This window comes from Scophthalmus maximus, chromosome 15 (genome assembly GCF_022379125.1).
Source record: "Scophthalmus maximus strain ysfricsl-2021 chromosome 15, ASM2237912v1, whole genome shotgun sequence".
Lineage (NCBI taxonomy): Eukaryota > Metazoa > Chordata > Actinopteri > Pleuronectiformes > Scophthalmidae > Scophthalmus > Scophthalmus maximus.
This window is the reverse complement of record NC_061529.1, coordinates 18,689,735-18,715,657: the sequence shown is the minus strand read 5'-3', so window position 1 is coordinate 18,715,657 and position 25,923 is coordinate 18,689,735. Positions and strand designations below refer to the sequence as shown.

General features: G+C 46.6%; 2 protein-coding genes across 3 annotated transcripts in view; both read right to left on the bottom strand.

Annotated features, from left to right (window-relative positions):
• Window positions 1–185: 185 nt before the first annotated feature.
• fosl2 (FOS like 2, AP-1 transcription factor subunit) lies at window positions 186–8,335 on the bottom strand. Its single transcript, XM_035609998.2, has 4 exons — window positions 7,417–8,335; window positions 4,679–4,933; window positions 4,252–4,359; window positions 186–2,957 (listed from the first exon to the last, which is right to left on the bottom strand). The coding sequence occupies exons 1-4, from the start codon at window positions 7,543–7,545 to the stop codon at window positions 2,364–2,366; spliced, it is 1,086 nt and encodes a 361-aa protein (XP_035465891.1). The 5' UTR covers window positions 7,546–8,335; the 3' UTR covers window positions 186–2,363.
• A 14,540-nt stretch (window positions 8,336–22,875) lies between these two features.
• The window catches only part of babam2 (BRISC and BRCA1 A complex member 2), a 74,430-nt gene continuing 71,382 nt past the window's right edge, over window positions 22,876–25,923 (bottom strand). For both annotated transcript variants that reach the window (XM_035609712.2, XM_035609713.2), the window contains exons 10-12: window positions 25,529–25,611; window positions 25,234–25,387; window positions 22,876–23,612 (exon numbers count right to left, since the gene is read on the bottom strand). In XM_035609712.2, the coding sequence (XP_035465605.1) occupies window positions 23,549–23,612; window positions 25,234–25,387; window positions 25,529–25,611 (301 nt within the window). In that variant the 3' untranslated portion in view covers window positions 22,876–23,548. The remainder of the gene's footprint in view (window positions 23,613–25,233; window positions 25,388–25,528; window positions 25,612–25,923) is intronic.

The window sequence follows — 25,923 nt, the reverse complement described above, 5'->3', positions numbered from 1 at the left end:
TTCTTTCAATCCAACCAATCAAAACTTAGTGTGAATTCTACTTTCTTATTTTGAAATGATGTATCAAAAAAATTATAATAATAGGAACGTGACATTTTAAATAATAGCCCTCTTCTCAAAACTTTGGACAAACTGTCATGCATGGGAATATGCCTACATTAATTCACTTCATCACAAAGGACAAATCCAAGTTCAAAATCATTCTTTTTATTATTATTATTACTCATTTAAATTAACAAACACTGCTATACATATTGCTGTTTTTTATTAATTTTGAATCATTTTAAACAGTTAAAGCATTTGGAAAAGAAGTAATAGAAGTTGAAAACAGGCGACAGACAGTAGATGACATGTACAATAAAAGATCTACAGTCGATGGCTTTCCTATGTGTGTGGAGGGGCTTCAGAATATTTCAACATACAGACATATCAGACTTTGTCCAGTCATGTTTTTGGTTATCATTTCACCTCCTTACATTGCCGCACAGGAGCAAAGACGTCCTGCTGCATTACACAATGTTGCCACCAGTGATCTTAAACCCAACTTCAGTGACATATTAAGAGCCAACATGTTTTTTCCCAAACAAGTAGCAGCAGCTTGTGTTGAATTTCAAAGTCTGTATTCTGCATCCAGCGCAACAAAAGTCCTCCGACTGCAACTTTCCCTCCTCTGATAACAAAAAAAGGTTTGAACAAAGAGGACACCCCCTTTCACCCCTGACATTATATTCATTAGGAATGTTTGAAGTAAACAAAAAACGAAAACAAAAGAGTCCCTAATATCTCTGTTGTGTCCTTCTCAGTGCACGGTATTGAAATCCCTCATCCCTTTTAATATACACATGTAAAAATAATGGAAAAGAAGTGCTTCATAGAACTTCAGGAACATTACATCTTCTCAAGGTGTCCCCTCTTTCATGTCAGGCCAGCTGTAGAGAGAGTCTTCTTATTCCTTCCTCGTGGTCGAAAAGTGAACCGTGTCTGGCTCTCGCTTCTGCTGAGTACCTCCATGTTGGCATATGTTCATACACCCATAAATTAGCACATCTGAGTTGAATTTAAACATCATTTCTTTACTAAAAGTGACAGATTTACAAACACAGTATAAACAGGGTTGACATCATTGGCAGCTGGCGACAGTCTAGACCACAGTGGCTATTTTCAAATTTGAGCGAAAGAAAAATAAAAATCCCTTCTTGCAGACAAAGACGGGACAAATTACAGGATTAAATATGTCATACAAAAACCTTTTTGGCTTTTGGAAACCTGACCTGCCCCCGAGAGGCAGTGTTGGAAAAAAAAAGTTGAAGACCTTTATCGAGAGAATGTAGGAAACAAAAAAGATCGGAATCCGGTGGAGGGGGGTTTCGTCCCAACCTTTACGTCTGAGCGAGAAAGACGAGCCGCTCTCGATGTGACGCGGTGAAAGCGATGAAGTTGACCGTCCCCCCACACGTGTGGTACCAACTCGGCAACACTTTTGCTCGACCGCCCAACAGCCTGAAGGGGTTCCACTACACCAGACACATGTCCCTGACATCAATGTGAATCAACATACACTTTAGCCATAAACAGGTTGTAAAGTTCAGGTACAGAATCACTGAGGAGAAGCACACCAATACTACTATAAAGTCAAGCCACTATGGCAAAATAGAAGGTATAGAGTATTGAGGAACTAGTCATCGATTTGAAAGTTGGCTTGTGTCGCTCGCAACGCCGAGGAGTGCGTACTTTGCTTTACTACAGGCAGATTAAGGAGACGGCAGTGTCTCGACAGGACACTTTGCAAAACTTGAATCAGCACAGTCCATAGAATACGTTAAAGAGATGGAAATAACAGCAGAAATGTGCACACGCTCTTGGTAGCAATTCCTGAAGCAAAGGTCGAGGTTACAAGGACAAATCTAAATGTGGAAAAAAAAGAAAAAAAAAGAGAACACAAAGTCTTTGCTCATTGTCTCTTTGCAGGAAAAATGCTGACCTCGTAAAGGGGATTTATTGATTCGTCTTGGCGGAGTGCAAGTGTCGGCATGGCTTTTTCAACAGGTTGAAAAATATATATTAATTAAGAACACGCTTTCTAGTATTAGTCACATCAACTCACGCTCGCCCCTGCGTAGGCACGTCTCTCTCTCTCTTCAGGGGTTGTCTGCCCGGTAAACAAGTTGACACTCGAGTTGAAATGGCGAAGGGATGACACTTTTCAGGTTTTGGTGCACACACTTTTACAAACACTTTTGTTTTCTCTTTTTTTTTTTTTTACACTGAAGCAGAACAAGAAGAAACACACTGCGTAGCCCTTGTGGGTCTCCCTGCGGAGGGGACGCGGCTCACATGGTTTGTTCCCCAGCCGAAGCCCTCGCTCAGAGGGCCAGGAGGGTGGGTGAGTTGAGGGAGTCCGAGGACTGGTCGCCGCTGCTGCTGCTGCGCCGGTGGGCCTTGGAGCAGGACTCAGACGAGGGCGACGGGCTCTCGGGCTCCAGCATGCTCGGGTAGGTGAATATGAGGCTCGGGGCGTTGGGCGTGGCGGCCGGGGTGGACGCGGCGACCACCGGCGTGTTCAGGCTGTCCCCGTCTGTGCAGTACATCCCGCCAATGACGCCACCGCCACCCAGGCAGATGGGCTTGATGACGGAGCGCTGAGGCTTGCCCACATCCTGCCCGTCGTCATCCGGCTCTTGCTTCACCACCACATGGCTCATCTGAGCCCGGGAGCCCATGCTGGGGCGCATGGTCAGGGGGAGTGGGGTGCACTGCTGCTGGTGCTGGTGCTGGTGCTGCTGCGGGTGCTGGTGCTGGTGCTGATGCTGGTGTTGGTGCTGGTGGCGCTCCTCAGTGGGCAGCTTGCACACGGGATTGTGGGCAACCAGCATGAACTCCAGCTTGTCTTTCTCCTTCTGCAGACTCTCGATCTCCTTCTGCAGGTCTGCTTTCTCCTCCTCCAGCTTCTCAGTTTCCTGTCGACAGAGAAAGGAGAAATTAGGGGCGAGGACTTGAGCCGAAGAATGAGCCAGTTTGTTTTGTTCACATTATCTGGGACGTGTTTTGCTTCGTTCTGACAAGACCGGGAGAGAGACGAGCGTTCCTCCGCAGCGCCAAAAGAGGGCACTGTTTGTTTGCTGTGGTTTCTTGAACACATGCAACACATTTCATGAAGAATTTCTCACATACCATTTAGACTCACAACGTGTAATCTCGAAGCCCTTCTGCTTGAATTTGAGCTTCACATAATGACTGCATTGTTTGTGCGTCGGAGATGCGGCATCTGCATCAGCAATGTGCCATTAACGTGTCACATAAGAGACAAAGACAGATCCCATAAAAGCCGTTTGTCAGGGCTCAGACACTGGGGCCTGATAATGATAAGCTGACATGCTGTCTGAGAACTTTGACTCGTGGGCAAAGGTATGAGGAAGTTGTTCGCAAGAAGCCGAGCAGGGAGGAGCCCTGTGGGAAACTCAGATATGGATGATATCAGTAAATCAAAGAAGAGCTTATTGAAGGACTATTGCTCCTTCTTTTCAGGGGAAAGCAACGCTTCCTTATTTGGAATTTAAAAAAAAAAACAGGCATGCGAAGAAGGAAGGGCTTTTTTTTCCCTCCCTGGAAGCATTAGCTGTGGTGTGTGTTTGTGTGTGTGTGTGTGTGTGCGCGCGTGTGTGTGCGCGCGCGCATGTGAGTGCGCATTTGTAATTATGTGTATATGTGTGTGTGTGCAAGCAGCATGTCTCGATGTGGGATTGTGAGACAAGCAATTTGCCCCTTTTATAAAAATGTCCTGCATTCATCGAGACAGCTGCCTACAGCAAATTCCATTCCTGGGGGTTTTAAGGCCTGACAAGCTCAACCTCACTGTAATTCGGCTAATTAGTCCATTTAGACGGCGTTGCTGTCTGCCAAGCAGGGCCACGAGACGACAGCCCTACCTCTGTCTGCAGCTGCCCGTGAAAAAAAGCCTTTCATCGCCTGTCATCTTTTCACTCAGACGTTGCACTCGGAGATACACAAGCGAGCGGCGAACCAGTAATGCGAGGTTGGAGTTCAATCACTCATCACAAATCTGGACTGCTGTCAGACCTCTGGATAAAGTGTGACACCCCCCCCCCCCCCCCCCCCCCCTTACTTTTGTGTACTGCATACTCTGTGTGAAAATCACTTTTATTGTTGTATCATTTTTTCTTTTCTGCCACACATGAGGAACAAGATGCTCTTGCACTGATTTGCGGCTCCGGTTGTCAGATATCTGCTCACCCCTTGCAGCAACTCGGTGAGCTCTCGTCGTCGGTTGCGGCATTTGGCGGCGGCTAACTTGTTCCTCTCGCGCCTCACCCTCCTCTTTTCCTCTTCCTCCGGGGTGAGCTGAGGGCAAGCAGAGGGAGAGAGAGAGAGAGAGAGAGAGCACAGCAGGTAAAATAAGCTGTTTGACAGACACACAGTTGATATTAAGTGAGGAGCAGGAATGTAAACAAGAGCTGGGTGATAACCCCATAACGCAAAGAATATAGAGGCGGGATGAAATTAACTCAGTGGTGAACATGTTCATCAGATGATTTCTAATTAAAATAATAAGGTGTTTTGATTTGCTTTCAGAGCAAAAACAATTTGCAAAGATCCTTTTTTTATTTTTTAAAATAATCCTGTAAAGGTCTTTTTGTCGTCCCGTCACCAGGTCTCTCACCTGCTCGTCCCGCTTGCGCCGGCCTCTGGCGTCCCCGATGGAGCGGATGACCCCGGGCCGAGCCAGCGTGTTGTGGCCCAGCAGCCCCGACCCGTTGGTCAGGTGGTGGCCATACGGGTGGGAGCGGGAGTAAGGGTTGGACATGGAGGTGATGACGGTGGGCTGCACCATCCACTGTAGGTCTTGGCTGGTTGTGATTGCATTGATGGTGGGTATGAAGGCACTGTTGGAGCCGGGCATGTCAACCCTGTACTTCTGCAAAGACAAGGGACGAGGCAAACGTGATTAGAGGGGGGGATGCGATGATGAGAGAACATTTTCCAGAAAAGTGGGTTGGCAGCCACATGCAGGGGAGCAAGCCTCTTACGCTGGGTGAGGTGTCAATCCACACAACAACAATGACCTCACTATTTGCATCGCTATGTCTATGTATGGAGACACACACACACCACCACCCACCATTATTAAATATACAATTTTTCCACATTTCAAGCATGCAGTCGACTTTCAATCCACACAGGCCAAATGCTGTGCGTGTACCCCGTAGAGAGGAACAGTGACACATGCTGTGAATCATGTGGGAAAGCCCAAGGTGCCCAATGCAGCTCACGTTACTACCATAGCTGTTCAACAAAAAAAATTAAATAACTGTGGAAGTGTTACACATGTCTGGACTGTAAGGGGAAAGAGGGGGATTCATTATTTCCACAAATTATGAATCATTTTAAAATGCAAGATCTGATAAGTGACTCCAGTGATTATTTACAGTAATTGTTGGAATCAGCTTTTACTTCCATTTACACATTTGTGACCTCACAAGACAAGAGTGTTTTTGAGGAATATGAATCCAAGCGTCTCAACTTTTGGCACGACCAATTCACATCATCATATAATCCAAAACATAAATGTATACTTTTCCAACAGTCTACATATATGTGTGAATAGGACTTGAATAATAACCGGTATGAGAATCAGTTTCAGGTCAGAGTTACTTCATGCCTCTGGAATCCACAAACAGGCGTGCTGTCTGCCTGTGCGCGTAATTTACGCACGTCCCCATATCCCCGTTATTCCCGACTTTCCGTCGGATATCCTGGCAGTCTATTGCAACTTTGTTTATCTGCTGGTGAGTCATTGTGTACGGGATTTGTTAAGCACATGCGGAACGCGGTCAGTTCCAGTAAAGAGGGAAAACGGCCAGCTGTAACAAGCCAAGACAGTCGACCAGAAATATGTGAGCGTTTTTGTTTGGAGAGCTGGGCAAAATCAAAATCCCCTTTAAAGTAAAAAAAAACAACGCATTGTTGCATTTTTAGTGTGGAGGGACACAAACATTCGGTGAAGTCAATGCAATGAATACAGAGAAGTCTACTAAAACCTCAGCACTCGTAAAAATTATATTGGGCCAATAAAAAGAAGAAGAAAATAAATGCCTTGTTTTGATATGTCTCAGTAAACCTAACAAAGAGGTCGGGTTCCAGGCCGCGGTAATGGGAAACAGGCAGCCAGTGTGTGATTACAGGGAACCGGAGTAATGATAGATACCGGCCAAAAGTCGTTTACCGTAATGTTGCGTGAGCCCGGTGGGGCTTTTCCACAGAACTGCACTTTACGCAAGTCTTGGCTGAGGGTAAACAACATACCGCTTCCCGGATTGATGCCCTTTTATTTGGGAATATAAGGACACGGCGTCCTCATAACCTTACACTGGCACGCCGACAGTAGGGATATCTCTCTCAGAACGTTTTGAATAAATAAATAAATAAAAACCTTTTGATTGTTGTTTAAAGCGACATGATCGTTGGCATATTCTCGGGTACGGAAATACAGACTTTTTATGTCACCAAGCTCCCGGTCTGTGCGCGCTTAGTTCCCACTGTAGGAAATGAGCCAAGTGCAGCCGGAGACCCGACTGATCAAACCAGTCGACAAGGCAAGCTGATCCATAATCATTTCCCGTCTGCCACAAATACCACTTTTAATCGTATCCTGCAGCAGCGCGTGCCTCCTGGGGATGTCCAGAATGCCTCAGCTCCTGGCCAAGAAAACGCAGCCATCTCCCGGCCCGAGTGTCAATGTCTGTATCAAGCAGCACATGCCTGTTGCGTTCTCCACCACGGGCTCTACAGCTCTGCGCAGTTCACCGCCACACTCCGGTGCTGCCCCGTAGGAGGACCAAACAAGCATGTTCTAGTTTTACGCACGGTTAGGAAAGATGGAACTACCTTGCAAGAGAGCTTGGATCTGGAATTGACATCTGTAAAAGCTACGTGAGGTGATCACGCCTGCCTGTGTAGTCAGTATGTTGTGCACCGCTGTTACATCATAGGGACCGATTTACTTGTAAATGATTGCGCACGGCTTCGCCAGTGCTCACCGGCCAGTGCGTAAATCTGGTATCTGACCAAAGTAAATCCTCAGGCTGTGTTTGGCTTGTGACAGAATTCAAACGGCGTGAGTCCAAAACACGCCAGTCTCACGTCTGTTGTGAGTCACCGTATCTGTCCGTGTCACTGGGTTCGCCCCCCCCCCCCCCCTCCGAGAGACTCGGAGAAAGAAAAGTAAATAAATCGGTGACACCGCGGTAACACGAAAAAAACCGAATACACATTAAGGATAAAAACGACCTGTAATTGTCCGCCGATCAGCAGAGTTCAATCAACTTCAGAGCATTCAAAATATGATTCATGGATGATCTCGCGGCGTTTCCTCGTTTTCTTTTTTTTTCTTTCTGTTACCTGGTAGCTTGAGGTAGAGATCGGACTTCCTATCGTGCTGCTGCCGCTCGTGAACGACTCTGGCTGGGCCGGAGAGGTGCTGCTGCCGCGGGACGACGTGTCGTAGTTCCCGGAGTAGTCCTGGTACATGGTCCAGGGAGAGAGGCAGATTTCAGCAGACGCGTGGAGGTGTGAAACCTTGTCGTTTGGTTTTTTTGTTTGTTTAAATCCCCGCAGGTAAAAGGCACCGACAGAAGAAAATAATAATTTAAAAAAATCCTCTGACTCGAGACGCTGTTAATTCGGGATATCCAGAGAAGAGTTGGCAAAGACAAAGTGCCACTGCGCTCCTCTGAACGAACCTAAAACATCGGAGGGATTTGGCTTCTTTTTTTTTTCTGCAGCTCGGAATCGAAATCTCTCCTCCACAGTAACTTTCTCGCAGGTCTTCTCCTCGTCGCGCTTTGACGGACCTGCGCCGAAGATCCTCCCGGGCGCGCAGACTTCCCCCGTCGGTCAGGCGCACATCTTCAGCGGTCAGATCCGGGCGACGCGAGTGAACCTGCAGTCGGACGAGTGACTCACGCGGGTTGGCGTTCGATTTAAAGCGCGTCGAGCCCTCGGAGTGTTTCCGTCGCCGGGCCTGTGCTGCGACTCGATTCGAGCTATCTGCTGTTCGCGGAACACTTCGAAGTTGTTGTGTTTTGTTTTTTTTTGTTGTTGGTTTTTTTCGGTCGTCGTTTCCCCCCTCCCCTTATTTTCCTTTTCGCCACACTACCAAGAGGTGACTCACTTCAATGGCACTATGAAGAACTGCAACGGCTTTTCAACACCAACGAAGCAGCCTACGTCACGCCTGGGCGTTACGACTGCGTCCAGGGAGGGGTCGCGTCTGGATGAGCCAGTGGAGAAGGGGAAAAAGATCCGGGGCAGATGTTTCTGGGAGAGCGCAGCTAGAGTGAGGGCAGCGAAAAAGAAGAAGAAAAAAAAAGAGAAGAGATTTTGTATTTTCTGCGGCGGACGTCAGCGCCTGCCGAGGAGTTCACTGTTTGGCTCACTTGCCTCGGCCCATTGACGCACGTTTCCTGAAATGGGCAGTTGCGTCAGAGAGCGCGTGTGGGTTTCCTTGGTAAAAGAGGAGCGTCAGACGCTGGAGGGATTCCCTCCCCTCGCGCTGCTGCTCTCCGGACTCGGCGCTCGCATGCGCGCGCGGGTCCCGGTTCGGTTCTCGGACCAGGTTGAGGGGAGGCGAAGAAGTGAACGCTTTAGGGTGTAATAGAAGGTGTATAGATATTGCGTGTGGGGACACGGACACCTCCCCCCCCCCCCCCCCCCTTATACACACACACACACACACACACAGATAGTAATCTTAAGGGCATGAAACGCGTCTCCCGGATGCTTTCGGTGTCAGAATACATCGTGCCTAGATGCGCACGCCGTTATTCCTTCTGCGGGCTGCTCGGCGGCCTCTGGCCCCGCTCATAACAGGCGCTGACAGTGATTGGACACGCGCTGCGCTCTCTGCACAATTAGCCATTGTGTTGTGCGCGCGCGCGCGCAATGTAAACGGAGGGCAAAATGGATGGCACCAAAACGCACGGCGCGCCCGCGTGCCAATGGTCAGATCGAAGCGTCCGCACCACAGAGCGACGCGGCTGCTCCGGAGGCATTAAGCAAAAACATGTGGGCTGATTGTAATTCGGACGCACCTCGCAAACAAGGGCGCAGCGCCCAGAATGTGACACGTTACACGATATGAATTGGCGTATTAAGCATAATCCAATCGGCCACGGTTCCTATTTTAATCTGTATCACCATAACCGGTCGCTGCTGAGCTCTCCTAAAGCTCTTCGCCGCGCTCGTCTGTGCCAGAGAAAGAGTCGCTCTGCAGTCGGAAAAAAGTTTCCGCCGCAGTGTGGAGTCGGGGGGAAGTTGTGCAGAGGGAACATAATCATCTGCAGCGGCGGGGAGAGAGGGGGGGGGAATCTGAGGTGTCCAGTCGTCGCGGAGGCGCCAGGTTTCTGTGCCTGCTCATATAAGGAACACGTCAATTATACAGCAGGTACATCCCGCCCCGTCAACGTGTCACCCTCTCCACAGTCACCGCCCGGGTGTCATCCTCTGACCCGAGTAGTGCTTTCAGAGTCACTGAGAGCTCTGCCCGAAGCTCCTGCCCCCCCCCCAAAAAAAGGGCGACAGAAAGCGTGCAGATGTGCAACAAATCTTTATTTGAATGACATTAATTAATGATTAATGTTTATCATAGGCCAGCGGCGCAGCTTTTCAGCAGTGGCGACGTTGCTAAGCGACACAGTTTCTCCTAAATTGCCCGAGGAAAATCTAATCTGCCATAGCCCTATAATTAATGCAGCAATATAATTTGAGATGCACCCATCGGCATCAATTTGGGTGAAGCAAGGTGGCACTGTGACAGGTTGTGTTCCTATAGGAGTCCAATTTGATCTTTAAGCACATAATGAGATATCAAAGCAAAACATTTTGGAACGCACAACAAACAGCGTTACGTGATGCCTGTCAGTCAGACTGCAGCGATTCGTTTCACAGGAGTTACACACCAACGGCCCGGTCACACGTGATGCAACTCTGTGCAGGGGTCAGCTCAGGTCGTGGGCCATGCAGCGTGCGCACGGATCCGCGCGTCGTGTGCCACTGTCCACTCCACCACGCGCCACAAGGAATCAGCTGCATATAGAACATCCAGCCTGCCGTCCACTCGGGTATTACGTTCACCGACAGACTATAAGCAAGAGGCTTACCTGGCAGTGATGCTCGTGACGCAAGAGGGCCGATGGTCCTAATGCCGCCTTCAGGTCCTCTTAAGAGACAGTAGTTTATGACTATTGATATGATGGTATACATCTTATTTCATACATTGTTTTAAACAGATGGAAAGAAGCAAAAGTGCATATATAATCAACTTACATTCTACAAGTACAATTTTGATGGAACTGTACTTTTACTTTTACTTATTTTTATTCTGGTGCTATTAAGCCATACCACCTCATTCCTAAGGTAAATGTCATATATATAGATATATCTATATCTATATAGATATATCTATATATATCTATATATATATAGATATATATATATAAATAAATTGTACAATTCCTGTAAAGTATTTACTGTTACAGATTTGAACTGCAACTACAGAGCTCATGTCAGAGCTCATAAGGTCACTGGAGGACAGTAAGGCATATGAACAGATTACAGAGGTTCAGCGAGCGTAACAAATGTTGGAGAAAAGTACTTCCAAAAGTTTTTTTCAAAATGAAAAGACATCAGTAAGAGTAATCCGGTAGCATAACGTATAATCACCCAACACCAAGGGAGCCAAAATGCTGCATTTACTTACGTTTGCTTCTCTATGTACATTTTTCAACTAAATGTTGAATGCAGAATTCAAATTGCGTGTGATATTCATGTGCAGCTCCTGATGGTAAGAAAAGCCTTTTCTCCACATGTCTTGTGAAGGAAGAAATCGATTCACATGAACTGTAAACCTACTCATAACTGCATTCATTCATCTACAGTATTACATACTAATAAAAAAAGTAATATATGACATCAAATATTGTCATATTATTGGCTAAATAAGAAACATGGGAAACAGCTCAGTGGAACAGGGAGGGGGAGACTGTTTTGCAACTTTTCCTCAAGTCAGCACGTTCAGACATCACAATGACATTTTCATTTCTGGTTTTTTTTGCCCTCGCCGTCCCTCGTTTCTCCCCTGTAGCGTCACTCACCTGTCCTGCTGCAATACCTCAACCTGGATAATAGCTCAACATGATCAGCATGGCTAATCTCACGGCTCAAGAGCTGCCAGCAGGACACACGTAGGCACCGAAGTGCTGACTCGGACGGGAGAGCGAGAGAGTGGGTTAAACAACGATCAGCGTGACTGACAGTAGGATTTGTTGTTGCGCTCGTGGCCTGCTAACACAGTTACGTTTAGTGGAGTTTCATGATGCAACACAGAGAGGTCACCGCAGGACGCAAGCAGCTGCAGCCCTGCCGATGACTCCTGTGACCTGGTCCGGTCTGACAATGCAGCGGGGGAACGCGTGGGCTCTTGTCACCTTTTGAATAGAAATCTAATCAGCAGTTTCATCAGGATGCCCACTGTGCAAGAACATGGCTTTAAAAGAGGCCGGATGCCAGACAGGCAGACAGCTCCTGGGAATTAAAGTAACCATCCTTCAGCGATTTCATTTACCGGTTGCCTTGGTGACTCTTGTAAAGAAGTCGGGCACAACAGCGCAGAGGAATAATTTGATCGTTCTTGACCCGCGGAGTGTGGGACTGCGGAGAGTAAAAAAAAATGAATTAATTGGCTGCATGTTCTCCAAACATGCAAAAAGCCTTTGCCACGTCTTCTTCTTCTTTGTATGCAAAGCAAGGTAGAATGTACATTGACACAAATACATTAATGTCATGTCAACCTTCTTTTAGGCAGGGCTCAGACAGAATGCAAAATTGTTAAGCAACATTTGGAAGTATTTGGTGACAGTTGCAACGGGAAATGGATGAACCCTGAAAATGTTGTGGTCCAAAACACTGAATACTGTCTGTAGCTGGAAAGCACTTGATTGCTGAAGATCATTTTTATTAAGGACAAGGAATACTGCTCGGACTGGGGAAACAGCAGTATAATGTCCTCGGTGGCTCCGGAGGGAGCTTTATCTAGTCTGATGAAAGTAACCCTGATCATGTCATGAGGGTTATCTCAGCTTAGAGATTTTAGAGGGTAGGGTCAAATTCTGGGTCAGACTTAGGGTTTGACCTTAATTTCTTTCGTTGATTTTTTGGCCTTTACCTGGTTTAAACATAGGAAGTGCACTTCACTTACTTAGTGAGATAGAGAATGGATCTCCAACTTGAGGGCGAGTCCCAACTCGGCACTTACATCACCGAACGCCAACCCGAGACTAGCACTGAAGTCCCCCTGTTAAAGTGTGTGATGTGATTAAAACCAAGGGTGTAACAGTGTGGGAGAGAGAAAGAGCAGGGATCTATCTACAGAGGAAAGTGATCCAATACCGAATTCCACATGGAGCACGGCGGGTTCACCTAAATCACAACTTCATTCGTCCCACTGCTCTTGCCTGGCGACCGAAGGTCTGGCGAATAGGTGCCGGTTCGGGGACAACAATTCGAAACTTGGAGAGAAAGCGCACCAGAGGCCCGAGGTTCGGCACAGCGGCTCGCTGCGTTGTTCGTTGCTTGATTTTAGGATCCGCAACAATTAGCGATCTTCTGATTCCATATTACCTCACGGGTAATACTCACGACATCTCCTTTCAGCCCGTAACACACGCCGTAAAAACCAAAGGTGACCAGGCTTTGTCTAGTCCTGCCCCAAGGAACTGGAATAGTTTCCCATCCAACGCGCTGTCGTGGGACAGGACTTGATGCGGGAACTTTAAATCAAATTAAAGGACCCTCCTCAACTGTCATGATTTTAACTCAGTGTAACGTTTTTTTCTTGAATCAAATTTCTGTGGCAGTGTTTGTGTTTTATGTCCTTACACTGCAAACAAGAAATAACATGTTGAGCAGTGAACTTTAGACGTGCTGGAAGGAACTTTTTTATTCCTCCTCCTGTTTCCTTATGGTTCCACACTTTATGTAAGGTAAGGTAAGTTAGCCGGCTAGCTTCGTCTTCAAATGACATGAGAGCGGTAACGAATACGCACAACTCAAGTACAGGAGACTTGAGCTGTTTACAGACAAGAACTCTGGGAAATGTCTGGAAAAAATTGCTGGGTCTGGGCATTTTCAGGAATTTGCCGTTCATGTATGACAAAGGAAGCAGGAAGCTGAACATTGTGGGTAGAGCATTAAGCAAACGGGACATATTCTCACATGGGCGCACTCACAAAATATCCGGAGTAACCTTTTGTGGACATTTGCATTTTTCACATACAGGCTCCTCTGGAAAATTTCGGGAAAGTAGTCCCGACTTCGGTGCATGTCTGGAAGCAGCTTTATTTTCCTGAGATGAGAAGAGAAGGAGGCGGGTCTTCTCTTGGTCATGACTGAGCTGGATGCTGAATGTGTCATGCGGCTGAACATTGATTATGTTAAGAAGTTCTTCTTCATTTAAATATCAGTCAACAGGGTTAAAAGGAAAAGGTGGCTATTGGGAGAGAAGCTTCGTTTGCTGCGGGGGCAAAAGTGTCGCAACCTGAATCCTGCCCACACAGGAACACTGCTGGATATGAAGCTGGATTTCTGTTTAAACAAATGCATTTGAACCCTTCGAGACAGAGAAGACATCTTTTTCCTTGAATCATTTTTGCTGGACCTCCAGAAGCATCTTATTAAATGCCATCACATAGCAACCAAATGTTTTCCCGCTTGTCTGCTGCTGCAGAAATAGACTGAAGGACCGATTCGGCCTACGGGGACGACGAGTGCTCGCGTCGCCGGGTGAGGACCAGCAGGACCTGTGCTGAGCACGCAGTGCCTTCCAATCAGCACACTCGAGAAGGCGCTTGACAGTAAATTCACCAGCATTAGGGCATCAGTTCCTGATACAATGGAAGGAAGTGCGTCACCGACGCGCTGCACCTCGAGACAAAGAAGAATGGAACGCCGCTCGGGGCAAAAAAAACAGCAGAGAGCGAATGGGGAAACGTTGGAGCATGTGGTGGAAGAAGGGAACAAATAACAGGGTCTGAGAGAAGAAGAAAAGAACACGAGTGGATCGGGGGGACGTCTGTGCAGGCACGGAGCGGTCAACGCAGCCACCTGCTGCAGCTCGCAAATGAACAGGACCTTCTTTCCACTTTTACTGCGCCGCTTGTTTTTCGTCGGAAGGGAACAGAAGTCCCCCCCACCCGATAATAGGAAACCGAGGGAAAGAAAATGTTTTTGGCTGCCTGACGAAAACGGGCCATATATCTGCGCTGCGAATGGTTTTGTTTTGGTCCCGCTTTCCCCGTTGTTGGCCCCAAACCGCCAAATCAAATAGTGTTTCTGAGAGACGCAGCTCTGTGCGGCCACAGGGCACACACACACACACACACAAACGCACACACACACACACACACACACAATGGGCAAGTTTATCTCACTCCGTCAACAAGGTTGTCAGCATAGTTTATGAGTGTGTTGGTCTGAGAGCGGGCTGAGGGCCGCGCAGCTCGGAATGTTAATGGGTTTTGGTCGAGGAACTGAGTTTGTCATGCTCGCGCTCGTCCTCGGCAGAAAAAAAACCCGTCAGCCGCCCCTCCACGGCCCGAAAGCCGGTAAGGGGTTTCGAGCGGTTCTGTTTGGGATTTCACTTGACTTCCCAGAACCTGTCACAGTAAACGTGTGGGTGGCACAGTGACATCGTCTTACCTTTGCGTTTCAGGGCTTTTGTTTTTGCCGAGCAACCCGACCGACTACCCATTGGCTCTGGAAGTCTGGAAACACATCACCTCCTGTGTACCAAAAGATCTTTTTTTTTCCCAGGAAGTGGTGAAAGTGTTTAGTCAAAAAAAAAGTGTTTGCACCGGAGGTTGAGTCATACCATTACAGTAAAGGCTTCAGACTCACCTTTCTGGAACAAAAACACCGATTTTTTTACGATACAGTGATATCCTTATTGATACTGAGTCTCCTAACCAAGCAGAGCAGGGGAGATTAGACCTGTGGCCGTGTCCTGCTCAAGTGTTAAAAGACAGATTCCTTTGTGTTCAGCTTCATGTCGTGTGTTGCCAGCGTCACACTCCGTCTCTCACATGCCACTCCAAGGCTTATCTTTTCCCTGTAAAATAATCCATGTTGCTTTAGCATTGATTTATCTGGGTCCTCAGTGGAAAATCTGTCACGGAGTCAGTGTTGTAACTGATTAACTTTCATTCGGCACCACTGCTGCCTCTGTGATATCTTAATATAGTTTGAAAGGGTAAACATATAAAAAAAAAATAATTATATGAATCAAGGAGGAAGGCTGAATCAGCGCTACCTTCGGTCACAATGGGGAACAAAACCGGGTTATTGGATGAGCTTTAGGGAGTCTTGCTTTAATTGATTTGGTCGTTTTTTGTTCACAGATCAGGTCTATGTGTTGGTCTTAACCTTTCTCTGTCACATAGCAAATCACAGACCAGACTCTCGGTCTGGGTCAAGAGTCTGAGGCCGTGCTAGCAGGTCAGGGAGACCGTAGTGAGGCACATGCTCATGTCAGAAGCCAAAATATTCGAAATAACATACGATGTCGACATGAGCGTGGATCAGGGATCATCCTGAGAGGGACATGGATGTATGGAATTTGGTAGAAATTCTGCCAATACTTTTCAAAATATGTCAGTGAAAAAACAAAGTTGTCAAATATCAGAGGAGCACCGAAGTCAAAGGCTTTTTCCTCTGTGGGCCATGAATGTCTGGCCTTCCACGAGTTGTTCAAAAAATTCTATCCCGACCGATCAAAAGATCAATCACTATAGACACGCGGCTCAAAAGCAAAATTGCCTCCTATATTCACAAAATTGCAGAAGAGGTGTCTTAAGATTTTTTTACCCTATAGACTAACATTTGAAGTTTAATTAAAACAAATGTGTTTCTATATGACAGACACCAGTTTAATCTAGTAATATATGGAACCAAGATAAAATAGTTGTTTTCCAGTCTTTGAGAATCTGTATTTTATTCATTTATTACATGTTTTCCATTATCACAGCAGAGATGATAATGAGTGTCCTGTTCTAAACCTCTAAAAAGAACTAAGCCAAATTTATTTTGTACATAACTTTTTGTATAGCAAGGTCACAAATAGGATCATTCTTTTTGTAGACTTTCAAAATACATGTCACATACTTTGTTCTTTGGTGAAAAACTAAATATTGTGTACTGCACTTACCAAACCAGTGGGGAGTCAGGCCAATGGAGACTACATGTTCTTGGACACGACATTTTCCCAGGCTTAGCTCACATGCCAAGTGGGGGCAGAGTCAACCTAACATTTCTGTTTATTTGAGCTGCGCTGTGGTAGGATGGGGAAAAAAAAGGAAAAAATCTGACCGCAGAGTCAGTGACATTACCAATGGGCTTTTGATGGGATGCTTTGAAGCTTGCTGGCATCGTGTCCGTTTTTTTTGGAGCAAAGAAAGGGGAAATTCCGGTGGCAGGTTGGAGCCTTGGATGAGCTGAAGTGAGGCGAGCGAGCAGCAGCAGCAGCAGCAGCAGCAGTCGCCACCGAATGACTGTGATACACAGAGACACCTGTCACTCCAGGAAAACCACACTGAAACATACGCTACCTCTCTTTGCACCGCACAAATCGCAAGGGACCAAAACCTCTCCGCAGTAACACATAATAAAGTGAGTGATCGCGAGACTGACATCTTGTGTAAAAGCCGTCAATAATCAAACAGAAATGTGGAATTGCGTGGAAGAATGTGGAGGGAGGAGGCGGGGGTGGAGGGCCATCTTGTTCCTGGGGTCGACTCCTCCGGTGCGTCCATTCCTTCCGGCTCAATGGAGGCTTAATGTGAGTGTGGAAAAGTGGAAAATTTAATTAGGCTGCCAAGGGGGGTTTGTGTCACTTGGCACGAGCCATCCCCCACCCTCCTACTACCACCACCACGCCCCCCCACCCCCCTCCTTTCGCCCTCCTCCTCCTCCTCCTCCTCCCACCCTCACTCGCCCTTTGCTCCTACCTCATTTGTCGCAACCACCCCGGTGTTTGTACCTCTTACTGTATTTATTTTACCCATAGTCCTTCAGGACATGACCCACTGGGCCGAAGGAGCGGACAGAGGTCAACAGTTCACAGCCGCGCAGATGTGGTGAAGCTGGCGAGACCTGATGTGGTGGAGCTGCCACTGAGCACTGACGTGTTCATGGAGAGAAGGGCAAACACACTCGCTGCCGGCACCAACCCTCGGTGCTTCATTTTAGACTGATGCTCATACTGTACTGTATGTAGGTTTTTGGATATGGGTTTATACCTAATCAGAGAGCTAATATGATTGTGTTGAAAATGTGTAAGCACACACAGCAGTTACAAGGGGTGTGTGTGTGTGTGTGTGTGTGTGTGTGTTTTGTGTCTGGAATCCTCACATTTGTAGCATATCTGTTTATAAAGTTGGATATTTACTATCTTAATTATGTTTTAACACAACAGTACACCTATGCTTGAATAATGTGTCAGTTCGTGTTCGGTAATTTGATTTCATATTATTTGGCCATATGCATCATGTGAGCACAATATCATCTTTCTAAAACTAGATTTTGATACTGTAGGGCGATGAACTGATCTCACTTTGCATAACATTGGCGGTTGTGTTGCACAAGATATTCATGAATTCAGTTTGTGTGTGAAATCCAAAGATCTTAATAACTTTGTGAGGTGCATCAATAAAACTTCAGTATTGACTTAAGTAATGTGTCTGTAGCGCTGTTCAAGCTAAATTTAACATTGTAAATGGGCAATTACTTCGGCATCATGTGACACAACTTCTATATGTAATTGTAATACGTTGTCAAATATACTGTACCATTTTTCTAAATGCTTTGTTTTATTTATGCATGTTCTTTAGGGGCAACATGAGTTATACTCTCAGTTTACATCAATATTATAATGGTGGAATGTCACACATTTTTCACGTGACCTCTTTCACTAACATTAGTCTCGTCAGCTAGCGCAGCTACACTTCATAAGTTACACCAATCACTTAGTATGTGGATTCACCAACAAATATTTTATATTTAAGTCCAAATAATCTCTTCTAGTTTGTTTCACCAGCTTGTAAATTAGTAATTTCAAAAATCTCCATACTAGCGTGATACCAAGGGCCAAGGTTAAACTGCAGGCACAATTTGCTAAAGGCAAATACTGTAGAGTTGGCGACAATGTTCTATTTTAAATTCAATCAGGCTCACATGCTTCCCTGTAGCGTAAGTCCCTGAGCATGAGGTAATGATGAAAAAAAAGTCGAGGCAAAAATTCAAGAACTCAAACACTATCAGCGGTAATATTATATATTGAGGTAGATCATGTTCAGCTACTTGAAACGTGTCTATATACTGTTAATTTCATGCGGACCGGGGCAGGGATTTCATTCAAACGGATGCCCAGGCCATATACTGTACGTCGTCACGTGGCTGCATCACATCCGCTCAGCTTCAAAAGAAAACTTTCCCTCAACCCGTCAGGAAACGTGCTCATCCCTCGTGCACTCTTCCAACTTCCAACGCAGAGATATATACTTTTTTGGATTGGGGGGGGGGCAAAGTGAAGGGAAGGGGTGGTGGAAGGATGAAAGAGTCTTGTCACATTATATGTACCTGTCTGCGCATGTCTTCACTCGGGGCTGTCATCTCACCTGACAGGTCTATCAGTGTCCACGGCTGATCGGAACGCGTCTCTCAGCCTGACAGGCTGAACCGACGGCGCGGCAATCCAGACTGACAGCTCCTCAGGTAGCTGGTGGAGGGAAGGACGGAAGGAATCTGGGAGATGGGAGGCAAGAGGAAGGCCACTGAGGACTAAAGGAACACACACACACACACACACACACACACGTACACAGGAAAAGGGAGTCGATTCATAAAGTCCAAAAAGTGATTCCGGGATAACGCTTTTTGAATAAGTGATGGTTGCCAAACATTACCTTTCAATCCGCCATTAAACCTTCAGACCCTCTTGCTGCTCGGGAGACGCAGGGTGCCAGTCGGAGTCATTTTGAGCAAATTGAGTCTCGTCTTCCGAGACGATCGAGCACACTGAACCGAGGCCAAGCTGCCTGCTTAATGCAGGGGAACTGAGAGAAAAACAAAACACCTGCGGGATGTATTCGGGTTCACCCATGAACATATGGAAAATCGAGTGTCTGTGATCACACCCAGGGGAAGACGAGGTGGGAGGAACGGCCCCGAACCACCCAACCCCCCCTGTACTTTTCGACAACAAATCCGCCTTTATCTCGTCAAAAGCCAACAAAAAAACGAGGCCGACCGGAACGCCTTCGACGACGCGGGGAGACGAGACAAAACGGGAAAACGAGAAAAAGATCCCGAGCAAAGACTCATTTGATCAGCTTAGCTACGCTCTCCTGGCTCCGGAGTGTACGAGGAGTAATTAGCAATTAACAATCAGGGTTTAACTAGATCCAGTTATTATCTGTAAGCGGGGGGGGGTATCTGCTGCTTTGACTTGGGACTGCATTCGAAGTCCCGCGTTACACGAGTTTAATAAAAAAAAAATTCAAAAAAGGAGAGAAGAGTGAGGGACCCGAAAAGTAATTCTCTCATTTTCGCGACATCTCTGGGCCATTTCCTTTTTCAAATTCCCAGATCAAACAGCCCGTAACAAAAGGCCCCAAATCCCCCCTCTCCGCTCGCCTCCTCCTGCTCTCTCTTTCCGAAATTAGCTAAGCCTCTCAGCTCCATCATCCTCAACGTGGCTCGCATCAACAACCCTGCGCTGCGTCGCAAATGCTGCACAGCCTCTGAAATCCACCCCTCCTCACACACACACACACACACACACGCACACACACACACACACACACACACACAAACACACACACACACACACACACACACACACACACACACACACACACACACACACACACACACACTCCTCTTCAGCCCCATCCCTCCAAACATGGTGAAGATGATGGCGGTGGTGATGCGGGGGGGGGGCAGAAAACTCCCAATATGTCACTCTGAATTTGTACTTACGGGGAGAAAAAGTACCCCACAGTCAGAGTTTGTGATTTCACCCCCCCCCCCCCCTTCTTCTTTCACTCGACTAACTTTTTGCCTTTTGTCTTTTCCGGGAGAAAAGAATATGATAAATCCAAAGGCTTGCTGTGCAAAAGATAAGGACAAACCCCAGAATCGGGCGATGCTGACAGCGTGTGCGATTCGGACACGGTGACAGGAGAACAGTAAGTAAACAATCCTGGATGAGGGCGGCGGTTCGCCTCCGACACATCCAGGCCTTGGTCAGACACTCCTCGTCCCCCTCGCTGATTACCTCATCCTCGCTGCCGCCCCGGCTGTTGACCGGGACAGTTCACAAGGTGATGACTCAGGCTTTACCAATCGCTCTCCCTCCTCTTTGTCTTATCGCCTCTCCGTATGCCCTCCCCCGCGTCGGTGGCTGCAACTTTGTCCGCATTTCGCCGTACTTTCCCACTTTTTCCGGAAGTTTCCTGGCGCCTCGCCCGACTTCTGAGGTGCACGCGGGGTGAGTGACGCCGAGAGCCAGCCCCGCGTTGTTGCCCGGGGAAGGTGCTCGTTGTTGGGCTTTAAGTGATCCTGTTTCACACACTTGTCAGTTCTCCAGGCTGGCAGGTCCTCACTGCCTCCGAGCCGGCTGCTTATAGGGTTGTCACCAGAGCAGTTAATGTTAATCTAATGCTTAGATTCGTGTTTGCCAGCTCCCTGGAGCTGGGGACACCTGCTTCTGGAGCAGACAGGCTTCCGCTGGCGTCGAGTCCCTGCTCTCCGCTGTGTACTCATCACCGAGTAGGCTTGCGGTCGGTCAGCTGTTCAATCACCAGCATGTGTAATGTGCAGATAGAATTCCCCTCAAGCCATGCAACAGAGTAAAAGAAAGTGTTCAACATGAAAGCTCGAGGGCTAGTCAGTCGTCCGTTAATCCTCTGAGGGGGAAAAAAAATGGCCGTTGCATCTTTAATCGTCCCTCAAATCGACTCCCAGTCCGGCAAAGCGTGAACTCAGCCCGATCACACACACACACACACACACACACAAAAAAAGACACCCTCATCAATTTAATCATCCCCCGTCCACGGATTCCGCGCTAATTATTCCAGCCTTTAATTATTCCATCCGACTGCCGTTGAGATCTCCTAAAGACGGCCGGATTAGTGGATTTGGAGTATTAGCTCGGAGGGTTGGCAGACCTCTGCACTGTGATTCAGGGGGCTGAGGGGTTTGCATCTTCAAAAGGTACCTTTAGCAGCACCTCCACGGGATCATTACACCGGATAAATCCATGTTAAGTTGCTTAAGAAGCGTGTAAAGGTGAGCCATGTTTAGGCGCAGACACCTTTTGAGGGGGGGAGGTTAACTGAATGTGACTCGAACATTGCAGCTGGGACATAGTTTGAACCACTTTGGAGGGAATTGCTTACTTAAGTAACTCAAAGGGCTCATGTCAACTTGGGTCAACGTCAAGACCGGAGGAAAAACTTCAGGACCGAATGGTTGTCTGGCCTCATTGACACTACAGGTTGATGCACCTTACACACTGCAAATGTCATGGTCTAATTTCAGCGGAATCCTTTAAACTTCACTTTTAAGCAAAAGGATTCAATTTCTCTTTCGGGGGTTTCAACTAATGTAAACCATCACTTCAGATCGAACGAGTTCACGTGCGGCTCAATCGGCGCCGCGATCGCCGGTGCAAAGGCGTGGAGTCGGGACTCGCCTGTCAAGTTAAACTATTCTTTGCTCATGCTTGTTAAAGATGCTACCCATCATCCTGCTACCCCTGCTTTGAACTCTTTCCCCCTCCAACGTCCCCGCAGCTCTCCAAAGCGAGAGCGGCTCGTCCCGCGGCTGACAACGGAGATGTTTTGAAAGCAGGTCGGGAAAGGTTAGATGCAAGAAACATGGAGTGGGGCAGTGAAAAAGACAAAAAGAATCTTGCTTTTTTAATTATTTTATTAAGAGCCTTGATGCTATTAAATGCCCCAGATACATTCACCCTATAGTTCTCAATTAGACTTGACAGTTGCGGCATTACCAACAATAAATATAGCAAAGGGCTGCGCCTGAGGCCAGGAAGGACCCCTAACTATGACCCTCATATTTAATGATGAAAACAAGCGAGCCCACACTCTGCCTCGCTCGAGCACACACACACACGCACACACACACACATCCTCTCTGTGCTCTGTGCTGTGGCTCCACGTTACACATCAGGGTCCTACAAAAACTGTCTTTTACTAATTGACATCATCTCTGTGGTTTATAAATGCATTATAGTTGTTGTTCACACTTGGATGCTAGACAGTCATCTTAAACTTTATACAGTATGTCATATTTTTATTGTCATAAAAAAATGATGACAATTATATTTCAACCCCTGTAAAAATGTCCCGTATTTCTGCTCCTAGTTGATTTCTTTCAGACACTGGCTTTCTCTTTTAATCCCCAAATGTTGTGTCAAATGTCATGGACAAGTTTTTCTGTTGCTGCTTACAAATGTGCACTGAAGTGCGGACTTTGCTTCTCCGGAGGGACTGTATGTGTAAAATCAAATTTTCGAAAATGTTGCTCGTGACATTTTTTGGGAACTTTTTGTCCTAGTCAGACGCGAACGTCTCCACAATCTCCAGCTGCGTCATATGCGAACGGCAAACTCCGGAACATGTCGGGACACAATTTTTGTGGAGATCGTTACTAATGTTACTGATCTATTTTTCGAAGAGTGATTCCCCTAACGATACAATGGCCAGACATAACACTGACACACTGTCCGAGTAGACACAATTATTTACTGGATAGGAAATTTGAACAAACAGTATTGCCAACATCAACAACAATAGTACAGGCTTCAAACATACAGCATTTTAACACAAGTCAACGCTGGAACCGAACTTGACAGTCTTGTGAACGAACAGCGAACAATGATGATTTGCAACCTCATTACAGCTCTTTGTGTAGTTCATAGTTTACATCTTGTTAACATACTGAATAAACAAATACGTGTTCACAGCATGGCACCTCTGTGGGGAGTATGGTGAGCCCATGCTGGAGTATCTTTTCAAAATAAATGTCCTTTACTGTGCCGGCAAACGTTATAGTTAATAGCCATGACGACTAGGCGTCTTCAGCAAAGTGGCTTCTCTCACAACGTGGAATTTGCAGCGTCTGTGTGCAAATAACACACGTCACTCTCACTGTACTGTTAGCCCGTGCATACTCATGTGCAGGTACACAATGGCATGCACAAATACACACTCTCTCTCTCTCTCTCTCTCACAAAAACACTCACACACACACACACACACACACACACACATAGACACACACACACACACACACACACACACACACACACACACACAGACACACACACACACACACACTCACACACTCACACACAAAGGGAGGCAACTCTCCAGGCAGGTGATTAAGCTAGAGAGCGCTACAGCTTCCCGTTGGCAAAGGCTCCCTCTTGGAATTGCGGGATGAAGCTCTTGAAGTACGCCCTGGGTGGGAGACAGAGAGGGAGGGAGGGCAGGTGGGGAGCACAGCGAACGAAACATCAAAATGTGACAACGACTTGTGTTTCAGTGTTGCTTCAAACAGCTAACAAATGCACAGTGTCGGTCCCAGTCCCAGTGTGTATCAAAGTGAGGATAAAAAGGCAGAAAGTCTTCACTTGTTATCACTACACATGTACATGAGATGCTGTGTGTACTGTCTCCGTGTTAACTCTCCAGGGGGGATACAAGAGACAGCTGAAATACACACACGCACGCACGCACACGCGCACGCACGCACGCACGCACGCACGCACGCACGCACACACACACGCACACACACACACACACACACAAACACACACACACACACACACACACACACACACACGCTTTATGTATTTAGGTTTGTATCAAAAGTGTTACAGTGTTTGGCACATTTTGGAGACTCTGGCAATCCTTGCATTCATACTTAGAGAGACTCTGACCCATAAGGCAACGGCTGATTATCTTGTATGTATGTACGTTTGTGCTTAATTTAATTTACTTTAATTTTATTTTAATCACTTTAAAAAAGTACTTGGTACACAATGTTCTACCGGAGATGTTTCCAGTGGATGTGGAGAATTTGTCAGACAAACCACAATATTAATGAAAAACACCAGAATCGTCCTTTAAACAACCTTTACAAAGCCAAACTGAAGTCAAATCGAGGCACTAATGGAAAAGGAGTTCAAAGAGGTTGACAGATTTTTTACGGTTAGAATTAAAGACTGAGGAGTAAATGAATGAGAAGGGAGTACGCGATCACACAATCTTTGATTATGATTATGTATGACGTCCAGAGTCACTATTCCAATATAGTCTTTCCAATATTTAAAGCGGCTATTAACCTCAGCCATGAGAAAGAACAGGCAGTGTTCACTCCTCAGATGACGCCTTGCTCTGCTCATGTGGGGTTAAAGCAGTTTATGGTCTGTGTACCGAGGGTGGAATAAAATCTGCAACCTAGTCCAAACAATAAGGTCCTTTTCTGTACTGCATCTAATGAATATCATACTTTGTATTCACTCTGATAAATGGCGGATGAAAAATGAATAATAAGTATGCCTTTATTATAAATAATTTTATAAGTCAGGGGGGAATAGTCTATAAATACACCAGACTTTGTGCAGAACGGAGAATTTCAAGACCTGCAAACCGTTCAGTTGTGTTTGCTTTTGAGGAAGGAGGCCACTGTGTTTTATCACAGCTTTCTATGTAGAAAGTGTTTTCTGTAAAGGATATTCATTTCCTGAGATAAAATGGCACAACTTTAATGAGTGGGCAGCTGTGGCTTAGGAGGTACAGTCGTTAGTTCGATCCCAGCCTACGCCGATGTGTCCTTGGGCAAGACATTTAACCCTAAATTGCCTCTGGCGGCTCTTCCTGCACTGTATGAATGTGATGGAAAAAAAAACGGTGAATAGCAGCGCTGTATGGATGTGTGTGAATGGGTGAATGTGACTTCCTGGAAAGCACTTTGAGTGGTCTATATGAATAGAAAAAATGCTACTTAAATACAGTCCATTTACCATTTACAACTCCCAAAATGCGGAGAATTTGAAGGCAGCGGATTTCTACTCACTTTGCCCTCTTGGCCATCTCGTTGCCGTCCCAGCGCGGGCTGTATGGATACGACTTCTGCACCTGAGAATACAGCTGACCGCTGCTGGTGAAGTGGTACACGGACTGGAAGGTGAGGGTGGGCTGGTCCCTGGGGAAGTACAGGGGGAGATCCACTACGAGAGAGAGAGAGATGGTAGAGGAGGAGAGGAATAAAAGGACGGTCATCAGGTAACTGCATCAGACGTGGTCCGGGCCGGTCAGAATCAGACCCCAGTGTGAACGTGTGTGTGTCGGTGTTTTGTGACTTTTCCTACCGTGCACTAGGAAGCAGAAGTCTTTCCACATGAGCAGAAGGGTGAGCTTTGTGAATCCCTCGGCGTCATACTCCACCACCCCCCTGCGATACACACATATTCATTTCTCAGGGCTCATTTTACACCTTTCTTGGTTACCTGTGTGTTTTCATAATGACTTTAAAATAGGGGTCGATTGATTATCAAGCCTGGCCGGTTATCAAGCCTGGCCAATTATCGGCTTCGATATTCACTCTTTGAGCTGTTTCACAAGCAGAAGGAAAAACATTTGGTGATGCTGCTTTGGGCCACCACGCTACAAGTCGCTGGAACAGACTTCCAGAGGATCTGAGAGGAACTGGAAATGTTGATATTCTTAAATGTAAATTAAAAACACACCTATTAAGTCTGGTTTT